At 59.1% G+C, this 22,247-nt stretch overlaps 1 protein-coding gene across 1 annotated transcript in view; it reads right to left on the bottom strand.

Annotated features, from left to right (window-relative positions):
- Positions 1-22,247, bottom strand: part of ADAMTS7 (ADAM metallopeptidase with thrombospondin type 1 motif 7) — a 64,465-nt gene that overhangs the window by 1,235 nt on the left and 40,983 nt on the right. The window contains exons 10-24 of the mRNA XM_055556011.1: positions 15,680-15,824; positions 14,849-14,941; positions 14,313-14,458; positions 12,813-12,982; positions 12,444-12,577; positions 11,399-11,519; positions 9,804-10,048; positions 9,430-9,571; positions 7,260-7,386; positions 6,619-6,832; positions 4,933-6,330; positions 3,533-3,685; positions 2,904-3,077; positions 2,672-2,818; positions 1,496-1,658 (exon numbers count right to left, since the gene is read on the bottom strand). Coding sequence (XP_055411986.1) covers positions 1,496-1,658; positions 2,672-2,818; positions 2,904-3,077; positions 3,533-3,685; positions 4,933-6,330; positions 6,619-6,832; positions 7,260-7,386; positions 9,430-9,571; positions 9,804-10,048; positions 11,399-11,519; positions 12,444-12,577; positions 12,813-12,982; positions 14,313-14,458; positions 14,849-14,941; positions 15,680-15,824 — 3,572 coding nt within the window. The remainder of the gene's footprint in view (positions 1-1,495; positions 1,659-2,671; positions 2,819-2,903; positions 3,078-3,532; positions 3,686-4,932; positions 6,331-6,618; positions 6,833-7,259; positions 7,387-9,429; positions 9,572-9,803; positions 10,049-11,398; positions 11,520-12,443; positions 12,578-12,812; positions 12,983-14,312; positions 14,459-14,848; positions 14,942-15,679; positions 15,825-22,247) is intronic.

Below are 22,247 nucleotides of genomic sequence, written 5' to 3'. Positions count from 1 at the left end.
TGGGACATCCCCGGGGCCCAGCTGAGGGCATGAGGCGGCAGGCCGGATCCCCCACCCTGGCTCTGGGCAGCGCCTCTAACCTACACATCCGCCAACCTGCGTCCTGTTCCCACCGTTGAGACCTCAGGCAAGTTTCTGAACTTCTCGGGGGGCCCCAGTCCCCTCCTCTGCCAGTAACCCCCACCTCCACAGGCAAACGGATGTGGCCCTGCTCTGTCAGCTGCCTCACAGTGATGACCGCACACCCTGGAGTTTCCAGACTTTTCAGACGTCCTGCCGACAAGTCATCAAAACATCCTGGGGACTCCAGGGGCTCAGCATCCTGGTCACTTCTTTGCCCTCCCCCCTTAAACGGCTCACTTGGGTGCCAACAGCTACCTTAGGGCTGTGTGCAGGCCGTGAGGTGGTGCTTGCTGGATGAATGCGGAGGGCAGGGCACTCGGGGCGGGTGGGATTTCTGCTGGGCCTCGAGGTAATGGGGCAGCAAGGCCTTCCCTGCCAGTGGCAGGGGCAGCAAGGCCTTCCCTGCCAGTGGCAGGGGCAGCAAGGCATGGCCCTGGCTAGGCTGGGCCTGCGCAAGGGCTGCCAAGGAGCCAGTTGCTGGTACAGAAGGCAGCATGGGGCAGGTACCCTGGAGGCCCTGGATGCCAGCTAAGGGCCAAGTCTGTCCTGGGGAGGGGGCTCTGTCCCCTGGGCAGGGGCCAGACAGTTGATGGCAGAGGAGCTGCTGGGTTCCCGACAGAGCAGTCCCAGGCACTCCTGCAGACCTCGTGGTGGGGGATGACAGTGTCCACGAGGGAGAGGAAGAAGCCAGCCTTCCCTGAGCACCTCCTGGGCTCTTCAGCCCAAGACATCACTTGGGGGAGGGGGGTTGTCTGCCCCTTCATGCATAAGACAGGGAACGGAGCGCCAGGCCGCACAGCTGGTGAGAGGAGGCCAGGTGTGACCACAGGGCCACTGTTTCCTGTGCTCAGCACTGCAGGGGGTGGCTAGGCTGCAGGAAGGAAGTGTGTGTGCGCGCAAGTGTGTATATGTGTGTGTCTCTGGCTCAGGCTCTTTCTCCAGGAGGACCCAGCTGGCCAGGAAGCCACCAGCTGCTGGGAGCAGGACCCTAGGAGGGAGGTCCTTTCCCAGGGTCACACAGCTTGCTCTGGGCAGTCTTCCTCTGGCCAGAACTGGGGAGGGGGGTTCCCCCAGGCCTAGGCCCCACAGCCTCAGGGACATCCCTAGCCTCACTCCAGGAAGAGGGGGTAACTGAGACCCAGATGGAAAAGGAGCTCGCCTGGGGGCCAGGCTGCTGCTTCCACTCCTCCCTGAGCTAGACAGAGCTGCCTACAGGGCGGGAGGCCCCTTGCTCTGACCTCAGCACTGCCCCAGCCTCTGCGTGGCACCCCCCTCCGTCAGCCTGTGCTTTGGGGGGACAGCTCCATGAGTCCCATCTCCCCACCATCCACCCAGCCCCCAGCCCCAGCAGAGAGCCGCGTGGGGCACTCACGTGGCGGCTCAGTGAGCTCACAGTCCTGGGTGCCGCACGGCCGCGAGCTCTCAGGCCAGGCCTCATGGCCGCACAGATCGCTGTCTTCCTCGGGCAGCCCGGTCTGGGTGTTGACGCACTTGACCAGGCGCCGCTGAACACCGCCGCCACAGGGAGCTGAGCACTGCGGGCAGCGGGGGCGGGGGGTGAGTATCCCCTGGGCCAGCCCTGCAGGGGGGCATCCCAGGCCATGCCCAGGGCAGTGGCTGCCTTCGCCAGGAAGCCTGGCTCCTGGTTCCCAGCCCCAACCCTCTGGCCTCCTCAGAGGGTCCGGTCTGTCCCCAGAGGCCACCAGTGTTCACTTGCAGGTATGGGGCAGGGGGGTGGTGGGGGGGGAAGCTGTCGGCCCCTCACATGGGATGGGACATGCCCTGGGGCTGGGGGAACTGCATGGGTAGTGGAAGGGAGGGAGACAAAGCTTCTCAGGAAGGGCCCACCGTCCCCAGTCAGGCTCTGTTCCTGTCAGTCGGGGTCTGACATTTTTTAAAGGCCCTAGAATTAAATCTGTGCCAAGATTGTGCCAGGCCCTGTGCTAAGCGCCTCACCGTGTGACTTCATCTAATCCTTACAACCCCATTTTACAGATGAGACAACAGAGGCCCAGCAAGGTGAAGCAACCTTCCCAGGGTCCCTCGGCAGGTCCCCCAGTGGGACAAGGACTGAGATTCCCAAACCTGCGAGCTCCAAACAGGCCTGGCAGGAAGGGTCCTGCCCAGCTGAGGCCTCACTGGCCATTCCCGTACCCCCTCCACCCGTCTGGCCTTTGTTTGGTCTCCTAAGCAGCCCCCGTGTCCGTCGCTCCTGTCCCAGGACTTTGCATTTGCTGCTGCCTGTGTGCTTCCCCTCGACAGCACAGACCCTGCTGGTCTCACTCTACGATCCCCTCCTCAGAAGGCCTTGCCTGACATCACAACGCACATCCGTTTGTTTTTGGTTTGTCTCCCTGGTGGGCTGTGAGTTCCAGTGGGGCATGGACCTTGTCAGGCTACCACTGCCATCTGCAGAGGCCACAGGGACCCTGGCATGCAGGACGCACTCAACAACTCTTTACGTGAAAAAGGTCTGATGGACGCCTGCTGACACAGGGCCTCCTGTCCACAGGCCCTCTCCCCGCCCTGAACCCCCGCACTTGCTCACCTGGCCCCAGGGCCCCACCACCCACTGCGTGCAGGGGTGGGTGTTACAGGACCGCGTGCTGTTGGGTCTCAGTGCCTCCTCGCAGAGACCTGGCTCCGGGCAGGTCACGAGACGCTGCTGCTCACCACCGCCGCAGGCCTCGGAGCACTGGGAGGGCAGGGGAAGGGTCTGTGGGCTGCCAGTATCCGAGGACACCCCCACTCATTCCCATCCCCAGATCTCTGAGCCTCACCTCCCTCCAGGAAGAGGTGTACCAGCTGAGGCAGGGTTGGGCCGCACAGGGCCGGCGGGCGGGTGGCTTGGTGGGCCCCGGTTGGCAGTGGAAAGGCCGCAGTGGCTGGAGGTCCCGTGTGTCCACACACTGCACGTCCCGTGTGGAGGAGCCCCCGCCGCAGCTGCGGGAGCACTGGAGGCCGAGGGTCCCGTGTGTGCACACACAGAACCCAGCGGGGGTGGGGGTGAGCATCGGACGCCCCTCCCACACTACCCCCACTGCCAGGGCAGGTCCCTTAAGAGTCCCAGGGAGAGGCCATGGCTGACCAGCCTTGGGCAGAGGGTGATGTGGCCAGGGGCTGCCCCAGGATGGGACAGATGGATAAAGAGAGGAACAGAGGAGAAAATGAAATCCCGAGGGTTATAGAAAGTACAGAGAAAAGGATACAGGCAGTAAGAGAAGGGGCCTGGGGCAGGCTGACCCCCACACAGATGGGGCATCCCGGAGACTAGAAATTAAAGTGCAAAGCTGTGCACACAGACCCTGGCCCACTGATTGGTGGTGGCTGTGGCTGATCCCAAACACAGGCCACGGGCCCTAGGGCTATGCCCCATGCCCTGAGACTGCCAGCCGCCTCCCTCACATACCTTACTCCAGTTGCCCATGTGCCAGGCAGCACAGGGCCGCAGGTGGCAGCGGCGGGCGGGCTGGGGTCGGCCAGCGGGGGCGCAGTCCTCCTCCCGGCCAGAGCTGCAGCGCACGAGTCTCCAGACAGCCCCCAGGCCGCAGGTGGTGGAGCACTGGGGGCAGGGGACCCAGTGGCCATGAGGGTGGGCGGATCCCCATGCCTGCCAGCTCCCCAGCCAGGCGAGAGGGACCAGACACTGCCTCAGTTTCCTCATCTGAAAAATGGGCTCCTCCACCCACCTCCCAAGGGGGCCAAGAAGATGAAAAGTCAGATCCCCTGGCAGCCAACTGTTCCTGCTCACACATGTGGGGTGGCCCAGCTGTCCTGCTAAGGCTCGCTGCTTCCTTAAGTCACTTGGAGAAGGAAGTCTGGGTGCTTCAGCCTCAGCCCATCCCTCCCATACCAAAACTAGGGATCTGAGAAGAAGCAGCTCACTTCCCCTCCAGTGATAATCTGGGGAGGGTGGAATGGGGCGGTACACACAGGCCAGCTTCTTCCCATGCAACTGAGACCCTCACAGGCCCCTGACAAAGCAGGGGGAGCCACTGAGGGGAGAGCCAGGTGGCAAGGAACCAAGCTGCTCCTGGAGGGGCCAGGCTGAGCCTTGGCAAATTGTGGTGGGCCGCTCTGGGTCTGGAGAGTGTGGGAGGAAGCTTCCCCACCGACACAACTATTGGGGGTGAGCTCCTTGTCCCTGGGGGCATGCAAGCCAGAGTATGAGAGAGCTGCTCCCCCTGGCTGCCCCTCATTTGTGCCTGGCCCTGCCCTCCCAGCCGGAGAAGGCAATGGCACCCCACTCCAGTACTTTTGCCTAGAAAATCCCATGGATGGAAGAGCCTGGTAGTCTGCAGTCCATGGGGTCGCTAGAGTCGGACACGACTGAGCGACTTCACTTTCACTTTTCACTTTCATGCATTGGAGAAGGAAATGGCAACCCACTCCAGTGTTCTTGCCTGGAGAATCCCAGGGACGGGGGAGCCCGGTAGGCTGCAGTCCATGGGGTCGCACAGAGTCGGACACGACTGAAGTGACTTAGCAGCAGCAGCAGCTGCCCTCCCAGCAGCCCCTGTGCTACTCAGGAATGAGCCTCTGGGGCCCCAGGCCCCCTCAGCCCACTGTATTGCTCAAAAGGGAAACTGAGGCCCCGTGGGGCAGACCGGCCCCAGAGGCACATGGAGGGTAGTGTGACTGAGATGGGGCAATGCTCCCCCCACCCACAGAAGCTCCACCCACCACATGCTGTCAGTTCCTGAGTCCTCACTCCCCAGAAGGCAGGACAGACACGGCTCTGCCCACTTTTAGTGAGGACACCACCCCCCGACACACACACTGGCCTGCCCCGACCCCAGCAGCACTTGCCTGGCTCCAGTTCCCCACTTCCCAGCTGGCATTCCTGGCAGGCAGCAGGTCCACAGGGAACCTCTCCTCGACCGGGCTGGGGTCCAGAGGCCCAGGGGCTCTGCTGCTGTTGGCCGGACTATCCTGAGCTGGTGTGGACAGCAGCCCAGGGCTTGGGGGCATCTTGGAGCTGGGGGGCTCAGGCTGGCCCAAGGGGCCCAGGCTCTGGGGAGTCACCCAAGGCATGTGCCCCAGGCCAGTGGGGGCCACAAGAAGGAAGGTTCCTGGCATCGCCAAGGTCTGCAGGTCCTGCAGAGCCAGTCCTGGGGTTGAGAGGGTGGCAGTCCCCAGCTCCAGGGGGCTGTCTGTACCCTGAGTGTCTGGCAGGGTGGTGGTGGGAGGAGGAAGTGGAGGGGCGCCTCCCATGGTGGGCCACAGCTCATTGTCTAGAGGCCCCAGGCCACCCTCAAGAGCTGGCTCCCAGGCCACCGTCCCACTCGTCCACAGCTCTACTGTGCGGGGACTAGGGGAGGAGTGGGTAGTGCCAGCGGAGGACAGAGAGGGTGATGTGGGGCTGGGCCTTTGGGGCGGGAGAGGGGCTCCATGGCCTAAGGCTTCCTCATCATCAGAAACCTCATTGGTCCTCTCCCACCGGGGAGTGGGTGGCAGGCTCTGGCTGTCCTCCGCTCCCAGGAACTGGTTCCGGCTCCCAGGGGCAGCAGGCGTCTCCATGCTGATGGAAGTGGGGGGCCGAGGCAAGCTGGGGAGCCCAAGGTCTGGGGCACCAATGTGGGCATCTTCCTCAGGTAGGAAATTGACCAGGGAGTTCCCAGGGGTCTGCTCCAAGGGTGGGGGTGGGGATTGGCCAGCCTGGCTGGGCCAAGGGGCAGGGGACCCATCTCCCAGTGCCCCCTCATCCCGAGTCCCAGGAGGCTCTGTGGGAGGAACGGGGGTCCCCGTGGGGGGCTCAGCAGCAGTGCTCGGGGGTGGGGGTCTCCAATCCTCTGTGCCCACCGGGTCTGAGTCAGGGTCTTCGAAGGGCCCATAGGACAGGTCCTCGTGGAAGTTAATGAAATTGTAGTCATAGTAGAAGTCGTCGACGAACACGGGCCCTGGCAGGCCCAGCTCATGGCCCTCCTCCTTGATGGCATTGCCCATGCCGGCTGGCTCGGGTGATGAGGGCAGCGGAGGGCGCGGGGCCAGGTGGCCGGGAATGAAATCCACCTCATTGAAGAGCTCGGGGCTGAAGGAGCCGCTGCCTGAGCCTTCGGGGCCCAGTGTGTCCAGGGCCTGGGGGCAGGGTGGCAGGAGGCAGGCGGCCTCACGTGCTGGCTGCTGGGCCTCGTCGCAGGGGACCCCGGTGTCGTTGATACAGAGGATGCTCCGGCGCTGAGTGCCTGGCCCGCACGTCACTGAGCACTAAAGGGAAGGCTGGGTGAGGGACTCAGGCCAGGAGGAGCCAGGGCCTTGCAAGGTACCCGGCCAGCTGCTCAGTGTCAGCATATAGTGCCCTGGCCGCTGGAGACCGTGACTGAGACTTGCCAGGACATCCCAGCCTCTGAGGCTTTGGGGTTGGGGCCAGACCTGGAATGTCCAAGTCCCCTTCCCACCATGGTGCCCAGCAGTAGGGGTTCCCTGAACACTGTCTCTGCCTCCCTGTAGCCCAAGACCAATGGCAGAGCTAACCCCACCCGTGTTGATGCTCACCTCAGACCAGTTCCCCACAGCCCAGGTGGCAGGACAGGGCACATCGCGGTTGCAGGGGGTTTCGGCAGGGGGCTGGGGCAGGTGCTCGCAGGCAGGCGGCTCCAGGGCGCGCTGCTCATCCAGCCCCACGCTGCGGATGCAGAGCACGGCTCGGCGGGAGAGCCCTCCAGGCCCACAGGAGCTGGAGCACAGCTGCCACTCACCTGCCCACCACCTGGGGGCGCACAAGGGCAGATGAGCATGGGGCCGCCTGGCATTCTCAGACACCCGGGACTCAGGGAGGGTCAGGCCTATGCCCAGGGGAGGAGTCCCCGGAGCTCCAAGCCTGAGATGGCACTCTGGTGCCCACAGCCCAGCAACAGGGCACAGTCCCCTTTGCTCCTGTCGCCTTCACCCCTGGGAGACCTGGGCAAGCCCCAAGGCCTGTGTCCACATCCAGGGACCCAAGCATGAGTGACCAAGGATGTCCCTGGCTAGTGTTGGTTATTGAGGAGGAGCCCAGGCTGAGGTCAGGGGCAACCAGAGGCTGGGTCCAGCCTTGGGAAGTGGGGCCCAGAGCCCAGCTCCCTCTGCTCTTCCAGGGCCTCTGGTGAGTGTCCCTCAGAGTCAGGGACCTGGAGTCAGGCGCGCGGCACACTCACCGGGCAGGGCAGGGCTCCTCGCTGCACTTCCTCTGACGGTCATCCGGCCGGTCCAGGGGGTCACAGTGCCTCTCGTCTACAGGCCCCGCCTGCCGCTCCGTGCAGTGCACACTCTGCCTCTGCATGCCTGGGAGGCCATGGGGGCTCAGCCTGGGCCCGGCACCCATGGCGCCCCCTGCCCAAACCACCCTGCACCCAGAGACACAGCTGCACTCACGCTGCTCAGAACCCTTCCAGAACCGGGCCTCGCTGCCTCTGTCAGGATGAAGGCAGGCCCCCACCGCCCCCTGCTCACTGCCTTCCTGGCTTTCACCCCGACCCCTGCAGAGGCAGCAGAGTCTGCAGGGTTAGTGGAGGTGGGGTGGCGGTCCAGCCCTGCGGCTTCCTAACTGGGAAGCCTTGGGCAGCTCACTTGGCCTCTCTGAACCTCAGTGTCTTCATCTGTAAATGGGAGTAACGATAATACCTGCCTTGGTGAGACCACATCTAGCGCTAAATCCAACCACAGCCTAGTGCAAGCCTGTGTCTACACCCCGCCCCCCAGCAGGGTCAGTGCTCAGAAACAATAAAGAAGAAATCCATCAGTTCACGCGGCCAGGCACTCCCCTATGGCCCCACGGCCCCCCATTAGCTTTGTCACGGTTCCTGGCCTTCACTCCCTCTGCACTGCCTGCCTCTGGGCCTTTGCACGGCTGTGCTCCTCCCCCTAATACACCTGTGAGGCCCAATGACAGGACCAGCTCCAGAAGGCTCTGCCTTCACCCTGTCCCCCTACAGCACAGAAGAGGGACTCACCCCTTCCCTGAGCCTCCAGTCTCCCTGCCCCACCCCACCCTCTCCTTCCTGCCTAACAGAACTCTGGGTTTGTTTAAGGTCACAATGCCAAACACTCCCCACTGCAGTTCCCTGGCAGCTAGGGGGTCTGGGACAGTCGTGCCAGAGAGAAAAAGGCACAAGTCCCTCCCTTTGCCCCTTCTCCCTTCCACCTAGAGCTGGCAAGAAGTCTGGACCAAGGATGCCATCTTGTGAGACACACAAGGGGAAGATGGGGCTGAGAGGGGTCCCTAAAAACACGGCAGGCCATGCCGCCAGCCTGGACTGTGCACCCTGGGGCTTCTCACTGCGGAGACAAGTAAACCCTTACTGTTCCAGCCACCCCTCGTCAGGATCCTGCCACTTGCTGCTCAACACATTCCATTCTGTCCACGTGGGGAGCCACCAATTTGCTGGAAACCAGTTCCCCTGTGTCTGGTTCATCAAAGGTATTTGTTTTTGCACTTGTAAATGTAACACTTATATGAGAAAGGATGATTCTGACAGCTTCTGAAGGTTTCTGTCCAGCTTCACTGCGTCACTGTTCACTTTATAATCATAACAGCATTTCAAAGAATGTCCAAGCGCCTCTCTCTCTGTCCCAGATTCCTGATATGGAGACCCCTGTACACTGAGGGTGGGGGGATGGGCAGGGATACGGAAGGAACCACGGGGAGGGGAGAGTCAAGTTCTTACACCTTTTAGAAAGAGTTTAAAGAAATAAATAAATGTGGTGAATAATGGGGCCATCGGGTAAGAGGCTCAGAGTTGGGTGGGGAGATCCTTGCTGCATCCTGGCCTCCCATCCCTGTCTGACTCCATCCTCCCCCTCCCATCTCCCTTCTTTCCCTCCTCCCCCACCCTCCTCATGGGGAGGGGCAGCAGCCTAGACAAGTTAGGCTCCAGGCTCCCAGGACAGACAGGAGCGCCCCATGGAGGAGGGGTCCCTGGGGAAGCTGGAGGAAGGGAGAAGCCCACCCTGAAGGGGATGCAGGTAAGGCTCCAGGAGGATGAAGTGGTCAAGTCCCAGGTGTGGGCGAGAAGTGCTCACACAGGACCTGTCAGAGCTGAGCAGCGAGGAGAGGGAGGGGCAGCTGGCGCCTCTCTGGGGGAGACACACAGGCTGGCCAAGTGCCGTGTGCCGTGCCTGCCTCACCTTGGTTACTCTCCCAGTGGACCCATGAGACAGGACCACTGCTAGCCCCATTGTACAGATGAGGAAACTGAGGCCCAGAAGCAGCATTCTGAGCTCAGAGAGGCCCTGCAAACAAGCAATGAGCCAGAGGCTGAAGCTGGGCCTCACTGCCCAGAGACAAAGGCCCTGCTGGGCAGCAGCCGTGCCCACCCCTCTCCTTACCTGTGCCACAGGTGACTGTGCATTTGGACCAGGGTCCATAGCGCCAGGAGAACTCGGGCGGCTGGATGTGGTCGTGGCCGTCCGCCTCCCTGTGGATGATGTACTCGTAGCGCACCCCGGGGTTGCTCTCCTGGAACAGGAGCTGGGACAGGCAGGCGGGGGCCCTGTGAGCACGAGATGGCCTCTCCCGCAACCCAGCCCTGACGCCCATCCTAAAGGAGCTGACCTCAGCTACCTCCGGGACCTGGGGCTACCCCATGGGGCCGTTTCAGAGCCAGGCTCCACAACTGCCCCAGGGCTCGCTCCTGCCACGGGGCTGGGTCCCACGCACTCCACCTCTGCCCCGCCCCGGCCTGGCCCCGGAAGGCAGTCACCTGGATCCAGACAGGCTCGTCGGTGGGGCCAGGGGACGTGAGGTTCTCCCAGTTGCCTGTGCGGGCGTACGTGAAGGTGGTGCCCGCCACCTCGTAGTCCCCGTTCCACTGGATGGTCCACCCGCCATTGAGGAAGTACTTATCCGGGTCCTCGCTGCGCAGGGCCAGGAAGTTGGCGGCCTCCGCCACCTCCACGATGCGGATCTCACGGGCGCCCACCGGGATCAACCCCACGTCCACATACCCTGTCGGCCAGGGGTTGAGCACAGGTTGTGAAAAGAAGAGGGTTGGCTGCGGTCTGCCCTCACCGCTCTTTCCACTTGCCCCGAGCGCCGATGCCAAGGTTTTGTCATTAAGATTCTGACTTCCCTACTTAGATCTGTTCTAGGTCACCACACTCAGAAGGGTTCCTGCAATCCTGCCCCCGTGCCCGATGGCCCCTCTCTGGGAAACCTCAGTCAGTCTATCACTGGGCTGGGCCTAACCCCTATACCTGGGGCCAGCATGACCTTTCTAAAAAACCCAATTGACCAGGTCTTTCTCCTGATAACGTCCTCCTCATGCCTATAAAGCCTGTTTTTGTTCTTTCGCTAAGTAGTATCCATCATGTCTGGAGAAGGGAATGGCAACCCACTCCAGTATTCTTGCCTGGAGAATCCTCATGGACAGAGGAGCCTGGAGGGCTACAGTTCACAGGGTCGCAGAGTCAGACACGACTGGTTGACTAAGCACAGCACACAACACCCGTGCCTGGCATTATCCCAAGAACCCTACATGTGTAACAACCCTATGTACCCCCAGGTACTACTGCTATCCCCATTTTACAGATGAGGACACCAAGGCACAGAGACCTTACATAACTTGCCCCAGGGCTCTGCTGGGATGTGAATCAAGCTCTGAGGTCTGAGCTTTAACCACCATGCTGGGCTGCATATCTGGGGATGAAATCTAAGCTTCTTGGCAACGCATTCAAAGCCCCATGGCAGCCCTGCCTTCCGTACAGTCAGGTCCCCAGACAGCATACTCCTTCTTGCCTCCAGGCTTCGTTGGGCACAAGCTCTTTCCTGCATGTGTAATGTTTTTCCTCATCTCTGCTGAGTCTTTCATGATTCAGCTCGACTTCTACTCCCCACAGGAAGTCTTCCCTGACCTCTCCAGGTCAGGACCTTCTTCCTCAGGGCTCTCACAGCCCCTCTGGGTCTCCCTCCACTGCAAGATGAGACTGTAAGCTCTTCACCTCCGTGTCTCCCTCACCCAGCATACAGTCAGCACTTAAACAGTGTATGCAAAACAGGTCCTGGGGTGCGGGAGTAGAGCTGTGGGGTTGGTTCTCTGAAGCTTCATAAGGCCACTCATTAGCCCAGCCTGGAGTCCCTGGGGCAAGAGGACTCCCTGGGAGGGCAGGTCTCTGCATCTAGGCCTGGGGGCCCTGACTCCTGCCTGTATCCTGGAGCCAGCAAGGCAGCGTGCCTGCTTCCCATTGCTAGCCTCGGTGGGGACCGAGGAGGATGCAGGCAGGGGCTCAAGGGAGACAAAGAAGGGCTACCAAGGCAAGAGCACCCCCTGCCTCCGCCACCAGTGGTCCCTCTCCATACCCAGGCCCTCAGCCTCCTCGAAGGTCCCGCTCACGGTGTGACAGGTGGAGCCGTTGCCGTGGCATACCCCACAGCGGTCTTCAACAGCACCCGAGTCGATCTCGAAGTCACAGCCCACGTTCTGTAACGCACAGGAGGGGAGGCCCCTGGTGCTGGGCCGCTGGCCGCAAGCCCTCTCTGGCCCCCACCTCAGGGGCTGCCAGGGTGGGGAGGAGAGTGCTCGGGGCATGGAGCAGGGGCCCACCACTGTTGTGACCTCCAGTCCCGAGTAAACCCCTCAACCTCTCTGAGCCTCAGTTTCCTCAGATGTGGAACAGGGGGAACCACCCACACCATGAAGACGTGCTGTGAGATCAAACGAGACAAGAGACAGGAAAAGCTGTGTAAACGGCCCCAGCAGGCGGGGCAGCGGGCATACAGGGGCTCCTGACCAGAATGGACAACAGTTTCCCCGAAATACGAATCAATGTTCTCTGCTGGTCCTGAGCCCTGGTCTCTAAGGCCAGGAGCTTCCCCTGTCGGGAGCAGGGGAAAGAAAGTGCTGAGGACTCGGGCAGGGGAAGCCGCCGCTGCCGCCGCTGCTGGAAATGACTTTAAGTATTGTCAGCACACACTGATGCTTTCTCTGCCGGGCCGAGCCCCTGCACGGCAATCCCTGATAAGTGACCCCATTTAACCCTGTGACGTGGATTCTTGGACGGACAGTCCCCTTATCGCAGAGGAAACGTTTGCCCGGGGTCATTCAACCAGCGGGAGGTTGAGCCTCCGCCTGAGCTCTGGTTTCCGGGCTGGGGCCGGGCCAGCCCAGGCCAGATCTCAGAAGCCATGGCAGGCAGGCCGGGGTGCAGTCGCAGAGGCTGAGGCCGATGGTGTGTGTGGTGGGTCCAGTCCTAGGAGGACTGGGGGGCGCTTTACTGAGAGGTAATGGGAGACCCTCAAAAGGCTTCACTGGTAGAGCTGGGAAGCCCACTGGCACAGCCTGAGGAAGGCGGCCAGAGGGAAGCAGGAGGAAGGCAGAGGGGGTCCTCTTCCTTGCTGGGCACACCTTGCAGATCCCATTGATGCAGAGGTCACGGCTGGCCTGGCCCTGGTAGCAGGGGGTGCCGTCCACCACAGCGTCCCGCAGCTTCTCAGCAAAGTACTCGTTCGAGGGCCGGCAGTGCAGCTCACAGGGGTTCACTGGGGCCCAAGCAGAGGAGCAGTGAGGGACAGGCAGGGCAGGAGTCACACCCGGCAGAGCATCAGTGGCGGGCAGGGGGCTCCACTGGGCTGGTAGTGTCTGCAAGGCTGCCCCCAGGAGCCAGGAGGGAGTGAGCGGCAGCGCCGCAGATGGCACCTGTGTCACTGGGCAAACCTTGGGCCCTCGGACCTCCGCCCCCCTGACTTCAGTGTCCCCGCGGACGGCCGGACTCACCGTCATTGACCACAGGAACCCACGTGTGCAGCTGGCCCTTGTAGAGCATGGCGTCAAAGTGGCTGCACTGGACTTGGCGGAAGGAGGGGCGGCCGGCGGGGCAGGCCTGCAGGCTGCACAGGCGGAAGCGCTTCCGCTCACCCACGCAGTATTTGCCCTTGTATTTGGGCCTGTGGGGCGGGGTGGGGGTGAGTGAGCACTGACAGTGGAGCCAACTGCACACCCGAATCCAGAAGCAGGCCCTTGGAGCAAGCAGCTTCTCCCGTACCCTGATACCCGGAGATTCCCAGCTCCCACCTCCGCTCCCACTGCTCTACCCACCAGCCCCCCTCACCCCCCTCGCCCCCACCTCGGCCCAGACTTGGTCTCCCTGTTTGAAAGGATCTCAGGGAAGGTGGTAGTACAAGGCCTGGGCTCTACCCTCAACCTGCTATGTGACCTTAGCGAAGTCTCCAGACCCCTCCGGGCCCCCGTTTCCTCATCTCTAAAATGGGACTGGGGTTGCCTCTGCAGAGGGTTATTGAGAGGCTGGGCTAAGCTCCAGACTTGACTGGCACTAGCTGGAGGGGCTACTCCAAATCTCCAGCCTGTGAGACCCAGCGTCCTAACAGCCCACGTGTCAGCAGACATGATCTTGGTGGCAGCACCCCATCCAGGTCAAAAGGAAGCCCCCTTGGCCCTGGCCCAGCCCAGAGCCTGGCCCCCAACTCCACCCCACCTGCTTCCACCCTGCTCAGATCTAGAGGCCTGGAGGCAGGGTGGGGTATAAGCATGGAGCCCTAGAAGGCCCTGGCTCTGAATCCCATGATCCCCTCCCAGGGCAGCATAGGACTGACCTCTGCATCTCCCTGAATCTTCACCTCACCCCTCTGAGACGGGGAAACGAGGCCCAGAGAGATGAAGCCACTCACCCCAGGTCACACAGCACCCCTCCCAGGCTGACCCATTCTCCCAGCTGTCCCCAGTCTCATCTTGGACCCACGTGCACCTGCAATGTCACTACGTGGCTCTATTTGCTGAGCAATTACTACAGATTGGCTGCAGAGCTTTAGCGCTTATCCATGATGACAATTGTACCGGATGGGCACTGCTGCTGCCCAGCATATACTTTCTCTGGAAACTGAGGCCCTGAGAAGGGGTGGGCAGGGCCGCCGCATGAGGAGAGGACAGGGGATTTGAACTCGATCCATCCAAGGTTCAGGGTCTAAGCTCTGAGCCACTGTCTTCCCTGCCTCCCTCCCCTCAGCTGCTGCTTTGTGGTGCGGCCTCTAATGAGTCGCTCCACTCTCCAAGCCTTGGTGTTCCCTTCTCTGCAACAGGGTCAGCAGTGGTGACTCGACTAGCCACCAGGGCATTCCTAGAAGTGACCCGAAGTGGCTCTGGACGCTCTGGGCTTGGCCTGCATGGGGATGCTTCTGAGAACGGGAGACTGGGACAGACTGAATCACTGACTCTGCTCAGGGCACCCCACCCCACCTGCCCCAAGTGCCCCTCACTCACACAGGCTGCGTGCACTGCCGCTCGGCGCTCTGCACGCCTATGCCACAGCTCCGCGAGCAGAGGGACCAGGCGCTCCAGCCAGACCAGCCACCGTCCACGGCCTCGGGCCGGAAGCCCACGGGAACACACTCCCCATTCAGACACCACTACCAAGACAGACAAATGCAGAGCAAGCCCACTCCAAACTCCTCACCCTAGTGAGAACAAGGTGGGCGGAAGGCCTGGAAGGGCCCAGAGGGGAAGACCCAAAGGTCTGGGGGAGGCCCCCTTCCAGTCACCCAAGACACAGGCCCCACGGTGGACTTGAACAAAGAATAAAACAGAGCCCACATGCTGACTCTCCGAGGTGGAGGCACCTTGGAGAATTGCTCAATCAAGCTCTGTCCCAAAGCCTCCATTCTGCAGACGGGGACTCAGGCCAGAGAGGGCTGGGGGTTGGCGAAGAACACTGGTGAGTCTGTGAACCAAGGCCGAGCCCAGAGAATGGACGCAGCAGGTGTCTCACCTGCTCTGCAGCTGGACTGGGGCTCCCCTACCTTGCTCTCCCCACAGCTGGTACCATCCACAGCTGCATCCAGCTTGGAGTGACAGGTGGTCCCCACGGAGCACCAGAGTGTGTGGCAGACGTTCTGCAAGGAGGAGCACAAAGACCACACCCTCACCTCCTCCCCTACGCCTCCACCTGCCCTACCCCCTCGCTACCTCCTCGAGTGCCCTGGGAATCCCTCCTTGGGGCTGGCACATTCTGTAGGTGGAAGCCCCAGAGGTCCCTTCTTATCTTTCCCCAGACCATTGGATTTGTGGCTCAGCGCAGTCCCCAGCTCACCCACAGCTCTCCAGCCCCAGCCCCCCAACTGGTTAGAAGTTTCAGGGTCTCTGACATGCCTGTGGCCACCACTTCGGTGATCTTCCCCAGGACCTGACAGTAGAGGTTTTATTTTACCTCTTACAATCCAGCTCCAGTAGGTGAGTATTAGTCGCTCAGTCGTGTCCGACTCTTTGCGACCCTGCGGACAATAGCCCACCAGGCTCCTCTATCCCTGGAATTCTCCAGGCAAGAATACTGGAGTGGGATGCCGTTCCCTTCTCCAGGGGATCTTCCCCACCCAGGGGTTGAACCTGGGTCTCCTGCATTGTAGGCAGATTCTTTACCAACTGAGCCACCAGAAAATCCCAGTAGGTAAGGGGCTTGCCTGAAGTCCCACCGTTGGCGAATGGCCCACCCAGAATGCAGACCTGGGTCTAGGGCCACCCAACCCAAGGCCTTGCCCACAGGCCACTTTATGTCTCATGGACATTATGTGTGGACCGAGCCTGGCTGGGAGGGGTCTGCAGGCCGCTGAGGGCTGCCCCCCCGCTCCACTCACGTCCATGTCATCGCAGAAGGCAGAGTAGGCCCCGTACTGGAGGCGGCACTGGTGGGCCACATCGTAGAGGACGCCAGGCGGTATGGAAGGGAAGTCGATGACATCCTTGCTGGGAGAGTCATCTAGGCACAGGCCCCACCCACGGCTGCAGAGATGGGACAAAAGTGTGGGATCAGGGGCTGCCTGTCTTCTGGGGCTCTAAAGGGGGCAGCCTGAGAGACCCATCAAGGAGGCCTCACCAGTTCAGGAGGGCAGGAGAGGTAGGAAGGGGCTTAAAGCTTTAAACTGAATAGGAAAACTCCAGCCTCCTTACTCACCCAGCCTGTTTTTTGACATAACCTAGCATGAAAGGCTCCCAGTCTTTCCCATCTATCTCCAGGGCACTCCAGCTGTTTAAACAACTCATCCCACCCCCCAGGGCTAGGCCTCTCCACAAACCATCCCTTCTACTCCCAACAGTCTCCCCACTCCTCCACCATGGGGCCTCCCCCTGCAAGATCCAGCCCAGAGGCCCTTCCCTCTGAAGTCTTCTGGACCACTAAGCCCACATGTGACCCTGCTCAGAGTGCCTGTAGCCTCCCCCGCTCAGTCCAGGATCTGCAGAGCATCACATCACAGCTGATACGACAGCCCTCCACCCCAGGCTGGGACTGAGGGGATCTGTGTGAGGACCAAGGTCTGCAGCCTGCCCCTACCTGGCCGTCCACTTGGGAGACAGCCCAGGGGCAGCCCTGCCTGCAAGCCTCTGTCACTCCCTTATTTTCTCCTGTGCCCCTCCTGGTAGCAACAGGAGGAAAACAGGATCTATGGGACTTGGGGTCCCAGGCTAAACAGCTTGGGGGAGGCAGAAACCCCCTAGTCTTCCAGTCTGGGAGGCTGGAGGGTGGTTGGTGCCGGGTCAGGGAGCCAGGATGAGCAGAGGGTCCAGGTTAGGATGGAGGGAGGTGGGGGAAGAAGGGCAGAGCTGATGGATGCTGGGGTATAGCCAGGTGGGAAGGAGGAGACACAACTGGCCACGGAGGGGCTGCAGAATATGGAGGGGTCGAGAAATAGGCCAATGTGCAGGCCTGGATGGGGAGAGGCTAGGGGGCAGTCAGTCCCTGGGATCCTGGAGTCCAGATTTCAGGGGAGCCACATTCCCTGGCCAGGGAATGTGGTCTCCCAAGGCCCCTGGCTGGTGGCAGGGCCCAGGCTCCACCCAGAGCCTCAGTGACTAGACTCCTGCTGAGGACCCTGGGGGCCCCTCTCCACCCAGAATCACCTAGACCCTTTGTGTTAGCTGGAAACAGACCCTCTAAGATGGGCATGGGGCGTATGAGCAGGTGTGGGACCCAGTCTTCTGCCCTAGATGACTGCAGGCCAGGCTGGCTCTGGGTGCTGAGCAGGAACTCTCTCATCTGCTCCTCACAACCCCCAAGCAGAAAGCTCTACTACCACTGTTTCCTTACACATCCAGGGTCCATGGCAGTGCGTCATGTGCTCTGGGTCATGTGGGGGGGCAGCGATGGTCAGGATGCGATGCCAGCCAGGCTGCCAGCTGCCAGCCCGCGTGTCCACTTGCTGGGCTGCCCTAAGTGAAAAGCTCCTCCCATCCGATCATGAGCCTGCCTCAAACACTTCATCTCAAATAGAAGTTCTAAACCATGGCAGCTGAGGTCTGGCAGGGAGAAAGGAGGTTTCTGATTGCTAGCCTCATCCTGGGGCTCCCTGGACCCACAACCTGGGGCCAAACATCAGCTGAGGGGTGTAGGGGTAGGGGTGTGTGTGTGTGTCTGTGTGAGTCTGTGTAGGGTCAACCTGGCCCTAGGGCTCCTTTTCGTCTGGTAGGACACAATTTAAGATGTGACTGGGGGGTTCACCCACTCCACAGATTCAGACCCAACCAGGGGGCTCCTCTGACTGGGGTCCAACATGCCTCAGCCCCACACTAGTAGGTCCTGGGGCACACCCAGCCCTTCAGTTTTCCAACCAGGACCCAGTGCTGACGTGCCAGGTATCAAGCTCCTGTGAGCCTGCTGCTGGAAAGCCAGGCAGCAACAGCCTCTCAGGGCCATCTTATATGTGTGTGAGGCTGGGGGGTTCTGGTTGGGGCCGGGGGTATCTTTGTAGGACCCACACCAGAACCAGAGCCACATTCTGGCCCAGATGCTGACTAGGGAGTCAGAAACCCAAGTTCTACTCTGCCCAGTTTCAGATGCTGTGTGGCCTTGGGCCATCCCTCACCCTCTCTGAGCCTTCACATCCTCATCTACAAGAGGCTGAGGCAGCCTATGTGATCCCAAGCAACAGAGGTATAAATAGCAGCATCTACTTGGGAAAAGTTACACGGGCGGGTGGCCGGCAGCCGGCCCTTCCTTCCTCTGGTTGGCTCCCCGCCAGGCTCCCCAGGCTGCTGATACACGTCAGCCCTTCCCCTCTAATTATAGCAGGGCCGGGCAGCCCCACATGGGGTCAGAGCAGACACTGAATGGCTCCAGTCGGAAGTGCCACTCCAACCCTAAGGACTGCAAGGAGCTACCCATCACCTGGGAGAGACCTGTGTGCCCCCTCCCCTCCCCGCCGCAGGGGGCTGGTTGGGGAGTCACCAGATGTTGGGGACAATACTTGATCAGGCCTGCCTCTCTCCCTGCGGAAACCCCGGCTGCAAAGACATCAGCAAGCAGGGCCTTCCCTCCCTGGCCCCAGGTCTGAGTAGTAGCTCATGAAAAGAGAGGTCCCTTATGAAACAGCAGGGTCCCTTAAATTGACGCTCAGCCTAGAAAGGCTCTTTGGGTTCTTCAAGTTGGCCTCTTGGACTGGCCACTGAACACAGTCTCATCAAAACTTTCCTCTAGTCTGACTACCACCTCCTGAAGATTCTCCGTCCCACCCACATTCCCCCACTGCCAGCCCTGGACCATGCCAGGCACCCACCTAGAGCATCCTTCTTCCTCATGATGCTCCCTTAGTCCTTAGAGAGCAGCTCTGGGGCGCCTTCTCAGAGAGGATGTCTTGCCTCTCTCCAGATTCCCACAGAACCCCACAGGGCTGCCCTCCTCAGGTGGTGAGGGGCTTGAAGACAGGGGCACTGCCTCCTCTACCACTTTCCCTTCAGCACAGACCAAGTGGGATTCGCTAACATCTGGGTCTGTGCGGCCCGATGAGCATCTATTTGCAGGAAGCAAAGGAGTGTCATGTCCAGTGGGGAATGGGGGGTGGTCTGAGCGCCTCTGAGACACCGTCAAATCTCGGAAACACCACCAGACCCCGCTTGGTGCATTCCTTCTGAGAATCTTGCCCTTCCAGCCCCCATCCTGTCTAGGTGGAGCCTGTCCTGTCTTCCGTCCACCTCCAGCAAGGAGACTAAGGGCAGAAGGGCTGGGGGTCAGGTTGGTATGACACTCTCCACCCCAGCACCCGCTCCTGCCTGGCCCTCTGGGATGGAGAGGGGAGAGTGCGGCCACCCTTGGGAAGAGGAACTTCCCCTCCCTCTCCAGCTCCCTTCATGGGCCACGTGTCTGTCTCTCTGCCAGCATTCTGTCCAGTGCTTCTTGGTGCCAAGGTTCTGGGAGGCCCTGGCTGGCTCAGGCTCTGGCCTTCTCCTCCCACCCTCACCCCAGGCCCCAAGGCAAGTCCCTCACACATTCCAGCAGTCAAATGAAGACAGAGATGCCTGTTTCTGTCTGTCCTGAAGCCAGCGTGCTGGGCAGCACCATGGGTGGGGACAGCTGGAAAAAGCCCTCAGGGTGCTGCAGGGGTGGCTGGTCTTCTGATTTCCCAGCCCTTCTCTCATTTTCAGCCCCCAAGTTGGGAGATGACGGACCCTTGGGATCATTTTCTACCAGGCTCTCCCTGCCGGGCCACTCCCCTGCTTCAGCTCCTTATCACATCACTTGTAGCAGTGCTAACAGTCACCAGGCACTGAATGCAAACCACGTGGCCAGCGCTGTGCTACACACGTCACATGCCTCCTCATTTAATCCTCAGAGCAACTCGGGACACAGTCCCATCATTATCCCCAGTCTTTGAGGCTTAAGGGTTAGTGTAACTTGTCTGTCAACATGGGTAGACGCCTGGGCCAGAGTCCAGGGTCTTAAACATCAAAGTCAACTCTTCCCTGCTTCTATTCCCCCTCTCCACCCAATAATCCCTCTTCTATCAGAGGCCAGGGTCCTCGCTCTCATGTCCACAAAGAACCTGGTCATGTCCCTGCTTAAACCCCTGTGAATGGACTTCTAGAAAAACATGGCCCATTGAGCAGATACAGAGTTATTTCCACGCCCTTCCAGAACCCCACTAAGATGACAGGAAAGAAATAAACAAGGCATAAATCCACAAAGACAAGGGGCAAGGGAGAGGTGATGATGGCAGATGAAAAATGTTAGCAAAATTCTAGAAGCTGGAAAGCAGATGATCAAGTAGCAGCTGACTTACAGCACTGAATGCTGAGAGCCAGTCATGCAGAGAGAGACCACCCAGAAGAGGGACACTGGAAACGCTCAGGAAACCTGAGGGACCCCTGGAGACCTGGGTGCCAGGGAGACTGAGGACTAGAGCCTGGCTCAAAGTCTGTAAGACTTCATCAGACCCCAGATCCCCTTCCCAACCCTCTAGAGCAGGGCCATGGCCACCTCCCTGCCTGGCAGAGGACTGGGGTCACTCTCTGGAGAGGGTGATCCAGGAGATCTGGCCCAGGAACACCAGGCATGGTGGAAGACCCAAGGCAGAGGGGCCCACAGAGAAAAGAACAAGCGAAAGTCTGCACAAGGAAAGCTGAGATAATCACCAAGCTCCTTCCCCATCTGGGTGCCAGAATGCTGTAGTCAGACTTACACTTTCCAGGAAAAGACTAGAGAATGCCTCTCTGAAGGGAAATCACTCAGAAAAATGACCCTAGATACTGACATTTGAAGATACCCTAAAGAAACTGCTCCATCCCAACCAGTCCCTCAGTGGTGACTTGAAACAGGCCTAGTCCACAGACCTCCCGACTGGCGGCCCAGCGCCTCCTTCCACGGAGGGAATACAGCCATGCCATCTCAAGAAAATCCTTCACATGAACGATAGGTTCTAAAAAATAACTCAAAGAAAAGACAGATATTTCAGGGAGTAAAAGAAAAAAACAAAATAAATAATAACTTCAACAAGGTAAGATACTATACCCATGAAACTGCTGCTGCTGCTGCTAAGTCGCTTCAGTCGTGTCCGACTCTGTGCGACCCCATAGATGGCAGCCCACCAGGCTTCCCCATCCCTGGGATTCTCCAGGCAAGAACACTGGAGTGGGTTGCCATTTCCTTCTCCAATGCATGAAAGTGAAAAGTGAAAGTGAAGTTGCTCAGTCGTGTCCGACTCTTCGCAACCCCATGGACTGCAGCCTACCAGGCTCCTCCATCCATGGGATTTTCTAGGCAAAAGTACTGCAGTGGGGTGCCATTGCCTTCTCCAACCCATGAAACTAGAACAGGATAATAAAAAGGAATATTTAGCAAATAAGAAATTTCATGAAGTTAAAAGTACAATAGGAAAAAATTTTTTTAATGTAATAGAAAGCTTGTAAGGCAAAGATAAGGATGTCTTTCAGAAAACAGAATGAGTCAGAAAAAAGTTTAAAAGTGTAAAAAAAAAAAAAAAGAAAGAAAGAAAGGGAGAGTACAGCTGAATATTAAGGGTTCCAGAAGGAGAAAATGAGAGATGATTATCAAATAAATAAGAATATTTCCAAGAACTGAAGGACTTGAGTTTTTAGATTAAAAGGGCCTAGCAAATGCCCCCCCCCCCCTCACCACCCCAAGGTAAATCAAGGCACATAATTGCAAAAGTTCAGATCACCAAGAGAAAAAGAGAGAGACACAGACCAAGAGAAAAAAAGAGAGACAGAGTATTCTCTATATTAAGACAGAGATAAAGAAAATCCTAAAAGCTTCCAGACTTTTTTAAAAGGTCACATACAAAGGTTTGGGAATCAGACTGGTATGAGACTTGTCAACAGCAGTGCTGGAAGCTAGAAAACAAAGGAAAAACACCTTTGAAATTCTGAGGGAGAAAGACTTTTAACTTGGAAGTTGCTATCAAAAGATCAATCAGGTATGAGGGAAGAAAAAAGAAAAGCAAACATTTTAAGACAAGCAAATCTATACATCTCTTCTCAGAAGGCTACTTGAGGATATGCTCCACCAAAACAAAGAAGTAAACTCCTCTAAAAAAGGTAGCATGAGACCCAGGAAGCAGGAAGATCTTGCAGGATAATTTTGAGAGAGAAGTAGAAATCATCCAGGTTAGACGAGAGCAGGAGGATAGAGGGATGTCGAGGGGTGTGTCCAGGAAAGAAGGGAACTGTGAGAGGACATGGGAGGGACTGCCTTTGGCAAACCTGGATTCAGAGACATTTTGCAGAATTGTTGCAGGATATGGAAGACATAGAGAAGCAAAGGAAACTAGGCAAATACAGTGGTTCTTAAAAAGAAAATCATTTTGTTACAACGCTTGGTTTGGCATTATCTATACAACAACAATAAAGAAAACAGTAGACATGGATTTAATCAAGATATGCTAGCATGATATTGGGATGTGGTGGCAGGGGTGGGGG

Source organism: Bubalus kerabau, chromosome 19 (genome assembly GCF_029407905.1).
Source record: "Bubalus kerabau isolate K-KA32 ecotype Philippines breed swamp buffalo chromosome 19, PCC_UOA_SB_1v2, whole genome shotgun sequence".
NCBI classification, from domain to species: Eukaryota; Metazoa; Chordata; class Mammalia; order Artiodactyla; family Bovidae; genus Bubalus; species Bubalus kerabau.
The sequence above is the reverse complement of the archived record's forward strand: the minus strand, read 5'-3'. Positions and strand labels throughout refer to the sequence as shown.